This window comes from Salvelinus alpinus, chromosome 5 (assembly GCF_045679555.1).
Source record: "Salvelinus alpinus chromosome 5, SLU_Salpinus.1, whole genome shotgun sequence".
Classification (NCBI taxonomy): Eukaryota; Metazoa; Chordata; class Actinopteri; order Salmoniformes; family Salmonidae; genus Salvelinus; species Salvelinus alpinus.
Window position 1 is genome coordinate 35,766,061 of NC_092090.1, and position 9,525 is coordinate 35,775,585.

The window sequence follows — 9,525 nt, forward strand, 5'->3', positions numbered from 1 at the left end:
TTAATAACTTTATCTGACTTCATTTGTATCAAGCTACTTTTTTATTAGGTCATATTGTCAATAAGAAATACGATGATAATTAGCAGCAATGGTTAACTTTTTAGTTCAGCATATTCTTCCACGGACTCCCACGTATAGAATAGGAATAAAAGTTTAGTCACCGACCCCTCTGATTGGCTTAAAGGACCGGTCTGTCACGTCAATGCAGAGACCCGCTGTGCTAAGGAAATTCCCAGGGCGCGTGCAGGATAAAGCAGGAATGGATCTCACTCACAAACCGCGTTCACATTGATACGGTGGAATATAAAAATAAAATCTGAAAAATGACGCAATATGCTCTTGGAGGTAAGAAACGTCATAATAATTATCATAATTTTGGTCAGTTCTGTTGCACTTTGAAATTCAAGTTAAGTTGATACGAGCTATGTCCTATTGTGAATTTGCTTGTCTTCATCTCAAGGTTGAAAAAATGACAAGCTTAATACTTTATGAAAACTAGATCTTAATTTATTATTTTAAATTAAACTTCTGTTAAGGTGGTGCATAGTTTGCATATTAATGGGTACACATTTTTACGTGGCAATGTAAATAGTATTTGATGAAGACATCGAGGACCAACAGGTTACAAACAGCAGGAAATACCAACAGCATGAAGATAACGTCTAATACAGTAACGATGTGGTACACCTTTTAATTTAAGAATTAACAAAACCATTTTAAATCATGGTTTAACAAAACCATTTAAAATCAGTTCGATTGTGTAAGCTAAAAATGACTAGTGGAAATGATCTAGTGTAGTTTATATACATCTGGTTATAAATGCATACATGTTGCTATATAAAATAATGTATTAAATAGTATTGATTTTATTTTGGCTTTTTCTGTCTCTTTTTGATATGTAGCGGTTAAGCAGCCCATGTAATGCAAAGAGACACAGGAAATCTGTTAGTCTCTGTTTTAGAATTCATGGAGACCAACAGATTTCCTTGTAGTCATATTAGCATAGGAATTAGCTGGATCAGTTCTTTATAAAAGTAATTGCCTTCACTTTAAAGATGTATGTCTACTGACTAAACAACATCATCCCTGACCCTGTAATGTCTAATAACACCAGCTTGAAGCATACTGTATTTAATTTGTGGTAACAGAGACTGCATAACAATTGTTATATTTGGCTAGTAGCTATCTTATCACTGACTGGGTTTCAGCAATGACAAAAATGGACCCAGGCAATAAATTACACCAAACAATAATCTTTTTCCTGATAAGGATCATCGCTCACTGTCCACAGTAGAGAGCCTTCACCTTTTCCATCCACCGTCTGGCCATGATAATGTCTCTGAATGTCTCTGAATGGCCAGATGCCCTGGTGAGTCATGATCAGGGTGATCTCTAGTTCACATTCTCCTTGAAAAGGACACTTTTTTCAGAGCTTCTCATTCTCAATCAAACAGATTGGGCCTGATGGATGAGTCATAGTCGGAGACTGTCTGTCACAAAGTGTTTACGTTACAGGACAAGTTACTTTTCGGTGTCTGAAATGGCACCCTATTCTCTTTATAGTGCATTGATTTTGAGTAGGGCCCTGATCAAAAGTAGTGCACTAAAGAGGTAATAGGGTACCATCCCTCGGTGTCCCAATTACATTGCTTACAAATCTGTAGTCAAGTGAGATGAGAGGAGAGCTGATATCGCCTCCTACACATGTACTAAGCCTCGTTGAAAGCAGGAAATGTGACTCCACCGCATTCAGATCAGTCTGCTGCTCTGGTTTAAATCAAAGCCCATAATTCCCATTTCCAAAAGAGAACAATTAGTTAGAATTAGGACCCAAAGCCATTTCCTGTTTAATCTCATAATGGATGATGGGTGTAGAAACATAATAAGTTAAGGGCTGTATTGGCAAATAAATAAGTTAAATAGAATTATGTTCAATGATTCATAATGAATAGGAGCAAATTGATGGGGGCCTCTCTCGCGCTCTCACTCTCTTTCTCACTCTCTGCATTTTTTAGTCACTAATGTAATTGAAACGTAACCCCTCCTGTGTCCAGTCCACCTGCAGATTCTGCTGGCAGTGGGTCTGGGAGTGTTCTGCTTCTGCCTGGTGCTGGGCTGTCTACTGTGTTGGCGGAGAGGGAAGTATCATCCACCAGAGGACAAAGAGGCTGCACTGTCCCCTTCCTCAGCCACGTGTGAACGGGTCACCGTGACCCTGACCCCCTCCTCTGGCACCTTACCCATCAAGCAGCAGTATGAGGAGCTAGACGGGGATGTCCTGGACCTCCCCTCCCACAATAGCAGCTCCTCCCCCTCTGAGAATGACCTCACCACCCTGCCCTTTGAACCTCGCCCCCGGTCATCCTCCTCCGAGCTGAGGTCCTCCCCCAGGTCCTGCTTCCCCATGCGTCGCCTCAGCACCCCGGTTGTGTCCTCCTCCTCCCACTACAAGCCTTCAGGCCATGGCCGCGCCTCCCTGCCCTCCATCCCCAAACTGGGCCTAGTCTCCAAGACCCGTCGGGCGCTGGAACGCCGCTGCTCCGTGAACGGTGACAATTTTCTGTACAGCGAACAGAGCCGCCTGACCAGCCCTGGCAGTGCCATGCACCCTCCTGGCCCTCAGGGGGAGCTGTCCCAGCCACAATATGGCTCCAGCTCCTGCTCCCTATCCATCCCCACCAAGCCTGCTCCTCTACTACACTTCTCCCTACTCTTCTCCCCGGCACGGGGCACTCTGACCACCAACATCATGGGCCTGTCCGGGGCGACACGGCGGCGCAGTGGGGTGTTCGTACGAGCCAGCCTGCCCCCGCTCTGCCCCTCACCCCAGCAGGGGGCATCTCGACGGTCCAGCCTCAGCCCAGAGATACAGTGCCAGAGCTTTGTGCTACAGGTGGGCTCCGTGGAAGAGCTCCGCGCCTGCACCCTCCGGCTGGCTGTGTTCAGCAGGGACTTTTCAGGCCTGAGAGAGACAGCGCTGGGGGAGCTGGAGATGCCTTGTGGGGAGATGGACTGGGAGCCCGACACAACTGTCACCTACACCAGGGAGCTCACCCCCACCAGGAGTAGGCTGAAAAAGGTAACACATTATGCCTGTCATTTTACAAGCCTAGGGCACTATCATAGAAATAGAACAACATAGATAGATATATAGTCATTCTATTTCTATGGGCACTATAGCCTCACAATCACTTTCAAAACATTTCCCCACCATCTTAGACCTCTTTTTTCAGTTAACTTTACACACAGCAAAACTACCCACGCTGGGGCTATGAATAGCCCATATCATGTTTTATCTATGAGGGAATGTGTCAGGCTAATCTAATCAGAATAAGGTCTGGGCCATTGGCCGTTAGCAGTTTTTCCACTGTTGTTGGACATGGTGACATTGTATTTTGTGACTGGAGAGCAAACGTGGAGTGCAGTGAGCAGTGTGCCGTGTCCTCTGTGGTGCTGTGCCAGAAGGCATTACTGACAGCCTGAGCTGGCGAGGGTGTGGGTGAGAGGGACAGAGCTAGGCCTCAAGTGCTGGGCTGAGCGGGCATGGTGATGTATGAATGGACATTATGTAGACACCATGTCTTATCAGTGGATCTCTCCGTGAGGCTGAGTGGCAGCATGCAGGCGCCTCTGATCTCAGCTACAAGGCACAGAGAGATGTCATGCATACTGCACATGTGAATGTGGGAAACTTCACGTGTATGAAGCTCAATGAGTTATCACCCAATGACAAAATGAATAGAAGTAGATAGGTGGTAGCTGATAGGTGGTATGATGATGTTGTGATCTCTAATGGTACTGTGGTGGTGCAATGAGATCAGATCTAAGTCACCATATTACTGTAATCCGTTATTGCATTATAACACTATTGTTGACATCATTTGGGAGGCCAGGGACTGACGTGACAGGGTTTGGAGCTGTTGCAGAGTACCAAGGGACCAAGGTAATGTACCCTCACAAACTTTAGTTTGTGACGTCCGGAATCAATGGGTTCGTCAGCCCACTTACAGGTTACTCAGCATTTGACTCTGCAATGTCATGCTTTAGTCTGAGGGGACATCGGTGGCCCTTGTCCTGGCTGAGTCACAGAAATACAGACAGAGGCAGTCAATACAATCATTGGAATTGAATGAATATGCTAGTGTGTGGTTGTGGAATTTTTGTTGTTGTTGAAAATACTGTGTTGAGTTGAGTGACACAGAGTGGGGTCTCTTGGGCATAACATAATGACTACTGACTGAGAGACAGAGCAAGCGAAGTGAATCTCCCTTGTTGGGTGATCTACCATTAGACTCCACTGGTCTCACAAACACAGGCAGGCTCACAGCTGCATGCTCACTAGGTCTGGGCCCAGGGTGCTGTCGACTCTAAAAAAATCAACTAATGAGATTCATTATGGATGATAATTTAATGGCAACAACATGTCGTTCTTTTTATCCTGTGTTTTCTACTTTAGTTACCTCAGGACACAAAGAAGAACATGTGCTTAATAAAACAACAACACACTGTGCTCGTCTCTTGTTATTAAGTCAGCTTCTCCCCTCCCAGAGTATGAGTTCCCAGGAGACGTTGGGTCGTAGGAAGAGTTCGCTCTGTGCTGCTCCACGGGCCCTGGGTCAGCTCTTCATTCTGCTGCAGTACCAGACACTGGCCCACCGCATCAAGGTGATGATCCGCAAGGCTGAGAACCTGGCCAAACTCTCCCGGATGCCAGGAGCAGCAGGTATGATATTATCTTTCATCCCAGCAACATACAGAACTGTCGACATTGACAGTGATACACATGCAGGAATCAATACACACTCTGGTGTTGCCAGCACTATGCTTTAAGCCACTGAGCCATTATTTAGAACCACCCCAGTCAAGCCCTCGACCTCGACCTCACAATCCCATATCCACTCTCAGCCTTAGTCACAGTCATATTCCTAGGCCCCTGCCGCCCTGATTGAGCTTCCTATGAGATTACAGATACTGATGGGCCTCATGTTATTTCCTCTCTCTCTCTCTCTCTCAAGTTGATTATTGCTCTCTTGTCCCTACAGATCACTATGTAGTCATCAACCTCCGTCAGGATGGGAAGGTGATTAGTACAAAGGAGACCAAAGGGGCGGGAGGACACAACGCTGTGTGGAACGCTCCCTTTCTCTTTGACCTGCCTGTTGGTGACATCACTCAGCTGCCTCTTGCTCTGGAGTTCATCATCATGCAGGTAGGAATGACTCAGTGGTGAAGAATTAGGAGAGTGCAACCATGGATAACGTAATAACAGATAATGTAATAACTTGTTTGTCCACAGTTTTTATTACATCCTCAATTATGTTACAGTCTTCCATCAAATGTATCTTCTGTGCATTTGCGTCTTACAACTATCTGAATGTTATTTTTCTACAAAAGAAATGTCTCAGACCTCACTTCACTGTATATAGTCAGAGAGCAACCAATGAAACATCTCTCTCTCCAACAGGGGCGGCTCTACACGAAGAGCAGCATGCTGGGCCGTGTGTTGATTGGCTGCGAGGCCCCAGAGGCAGGACAGGGACACTGGAGGGACATGTGCAGTCAGGGACAGGTGGAGACAGCACACTGGCACCCCATCACACCAGAAGTCTTTTAGGACTTTATAGCTGACCTCTACCTGTGTCAGGTTGTCAGGACGTTGCTGGAGAGAGGACAGGGGATAGAGGGCTTGCTAGACTAATGGGACACGCACAAAGGACAGACAGCAAATGGACTATCGGTGGTGGTACCTGTAAACATATTGTGATGTCATTGCATTTAGACCTGTAGTACCTGATACTTACTGTTCCACACTGCCCTAACAGTGAGATACAGGCCACAGGATGGACTGCCACTACCGATGTATGATACCAGTTGCATGGATTTGTGTTATATGTTGGTGCTGTTTGTATCATAGAGAAAAATCGGTCAGTCCCGCACATCTTTAAAGCTGGAATCCTTAATTGAAACTACAGCAAAGCAGCTGCCCCACCTGTGTTTTGTTAAACAGCTGGGGGATGAGCTTGGAGAAAGATAATCACTCTCAAATTCATAGGCAGGACTGAACATCGATGATATCAAAATTATAGTTTTAACCATGTTTTGAGGCTGTACAGTGTTGTTTTACGTTTACATAGTTTACAAACATTGGAGTAAAACAAGCTTGTATTATGGGTTCTGATGGAGTAGGACAGTTTAAATAAGCTCATGAGGCATTTACAAGTTATATTTTTCAAGAATCAATGGATGGGTATACTGTATCTGTAACGGCTGTCTAATTCCTCCTCCTCGGATGAGGAGAAGGAGTAGGGATCAGACCAAAATGCAGCGTGTTGTGAAGACATGATGAATATTTATTAAAGACAAGACGAACACGAAAAACACTTGGAAAATTACAAAACAACAAAACGACGTAGACAGACCTGAACTTGAGAACTTACATAGACACGAAGAACAGGTAAGACTAGCCAAACGAACGAACAAACGAAACAGTCCCGTGTGGTGCAACAGACACAGACACAGGAACAATCACCCACCAACAAACAGTGAGAACAGCCTATCTTAATATGGTTCTCAATCAGAGGAAACGTCAAACACCTGCCTCTAATTGAGAACCATATCAGGCAACACATTTAACCCAACATAGAAACACATAACATAGAATGCCCACCCCAACTCACGCCCTGACCAACTAAACACATACAAAAACAAGGAAAACAGGTCAGGAACGTGACAGTATCATTAATTCCAAAGTCCAAAGATGGGTGTAGCAACTAAGGATTCCAGCTTTAATGACCTTTGTCTGAATTTGTTCTACTGTCAATGATTCTTAAGTCATGGCCAAAACACTTCTTGAGTCATAGCCAAAATACTTCTAATCTTGGTTTACTGTGACGTTCTGTGTCAGTATTTGTCCTCAGCATTGATCTCTACTTGCTTTGTTTGTGTTGTGCTCTTGTGGTTCTTGTGGTCTGTGCTACTTGCATGATTGGGATCTTTGCCAGACATTAGCGTGATTGAAAAAGTGATAAAGTGATCATCATGTGCTATACTCATGAAGACAGGAGTCTGAAAAGCCATTTGCGTACATCAATCAGCCATCAATTGATTACTGTAACTGTGTAGGCATGCCTTTTAAGGGACTTATAGTGTACACATTATGTCATGGGACTTTCATTTCTTTTAATCAGCATTGATAAATGGAATGCCTGTCTTGTATTGCTAAAATTGCATATTTATGCTTTTTAACAGAGAAAGCTCTCACAGTTGACATGTGTCTCTGAATTAAAGTGACGTGATAAAGATACCATATGTTCTGTCATATTTATAGATAGTATATGTTCCATGCACTAGAATATTACATGCACCTAACATTATTACAAGAAAAAATACCACAGTTGACTAGTGGAGTAAAATGCCTGATATGGAAAGACTTGTAGAACCCAATCTTCAGTCATCGCCATTGTTTCTTATGCAGTGCTGATGGCATGCCTTTTGATGGTTATAAATATCCACATGTAGCAATGTTGCTGCCGTCTCTCTCCTTGCTCCAACCTGGGCTCAAACCAGGGACCCTCTGAACACATCAACAACTGCCTCGCACGAAGCATTGTTAGCTATCGCTCCACAAAAGCCATGACGTTTGCAGAGCAAGGGAAACAAGTACTTCAAGGTCTCAGAGTGAGTGACGTCACCGACTGAAATGCTACTAGGGCGCATCGCTAACTAGCTAGCCATTTCACACTGGTTACACATAGATTGAGTTTAAATTACAAAAATTATATAATCCAACACATACTCTTATGTCATGATTGATGGTTATTCAGAGAGCCATCACAATGTGTAAATACATGTGGGATATTTTTGTATCTCCGAGGATTAGTCAACTGGAAAGAAATCTTCTCACTTAATTCCCTGCATCATACCAACACAATGAGTCGGACAGCTCTGCTGCCCTTACTACTGCTGTATGTGCCACTGAAATCATGGTTCCGGATATCAATTTATTGAGCAATCACTTATATAGCACTTATATTGAATGTGACAGACAGGACATATCTACTGTTGAATGGTCTATGATGGAGTAGGAGTTGAGAGTTCGAACAAATGTACATTCTATATGGGTTTAATCTAGTAGAACTAAAACATGCCAATGTAAACAGTGAGATAAGGTTTGATCTGTGATTTCTATGAAAGCCCTTCACGTGATACCACAATGGCATCGTTTCATTTTTTGATTTCTCTAACCTGCCACTTTCCCAGGCAAGGTATTTTAATGGGTGTTTGATCATCTGTTCTCATTCCCTTATCTCTGTGTGAACCCTTGCTGACCCTGCACAGTAGAAACATACTGTTGCCTGCACCACATCTAAACAGGAGTACAGGTTTCAGGATTATGGTAAAATTAGAGAGATTCACAGGATTTGAGAAAGTAGCATGGAATGCACATACCTGCAAAAGGTTTTGGATATCTCTGCTTATTTGTAAAGCCATGATCAACTATTGCTGGAGGCTAACTCCCTGTCACTCTCTAGAGGTTCACCCATTAAAACAGACAGCAAAGGTACAGGACGGAAATCCAGATGGGGCAAAGGTACAGGACGGCAGGCAACCTGTGGTAAATTCAATTGATTGGACATGATTTGGAAAGGCACATAAAAAAACAAAATCAAATCAAATTTTATTTGTCACATACACATGCTTGTGTTTCTAGCTCCAACAGTGCAGTAATATCTAACAATTCATAACAATAAACACAATACACACAACCTAAAAGTAAAAGTATAATAATGGAATTAATGAATATATAAATATTAGGATGAGCAATGTTGGAGTGGCATAGACTAAAATACAGTAGAATAGAATACAGTATATACATATGAGATGATGCAAAAATATGTAAACATTATTAAAGTGACTATTGTTCCATTATTAAAGTGGCCAGTGATTTCAAGTCTATGTATATGGGGCAGCAGCCTCTAAGGTTCAGGGTTACGTAACCGGGTGGAAGCCGCGCAGTGATGTCTATTTAACAGTCTGATGGCCTTGAGATAGAAGCTGTTTTTCAGTCTCTCGGTCCCACACACCTGTCTATATAAGGTCCCACAGTTGACAGAGCATGTCAGAGCAAAAACCAAGCCATGAGGGCGAAGGAATTGTCTGTAGAGCTCCGAGGCAGGACTGTGTCGAGGCCAGTGGTGACCCGACATTCAGGGCAGGTGGGGCGAGTAAGGCAGCTCCAAAATGCAGGTGTTTCAGCCTAGCTCAGCGCTTTCTGTGGTGGTGTGGCAGCCAGCGGAAAATACACAGCGTAGGGGTTGGTAATGTTCTCTAGTTGTGCCATGATTGGCTCAGTGTTCTGACACTCATGGGGACACTACGTCACTGCCAAATTTAAGGGTAGAGCTTGAAAAGCCCCTTTGGTGCTGCCATAGAGTTACATTCGAAGTGCCCATCCAAGAAGGCTCAAGGTCATTGGCCACAGATAAAATGACGTCAAATCACGTTATATCTACAGTAGCTTTGATT

At 43.8% G+C, this 9,525-nt stretch overlaps 1 protein-coding gene across 1 annotated transcript; it reads left to right on the forward strand.

The window, feature by feature from the left end:
- Positions 1-230: 230 nt before the first annotated feature.
- LOC139576012 (synaptotagmin-4-like) lies at positions 231-7,303 on the forward strand. Its single transcript, XM_071401596.1, has 5 exons — positions 231-345; positions 2,055-3,079; positions 4,549-4,723; positions 5,043-5,209; positions 5,465-7,303. The coding sequence occupies exons 1-5, from the start codon at positions 324-326 to the stop codon at positions 5,612-5,614; spliced, it is 1,539 nt and encodes a 512-aa protein (XP_071257697.1). The 5' UTR covers positions 231-323; the 3' UTR covers positions 5,615-7,303.
- The last annotated feature ends 2,222 nt before the right edge of the window (positions 7,304-9,525 follow it).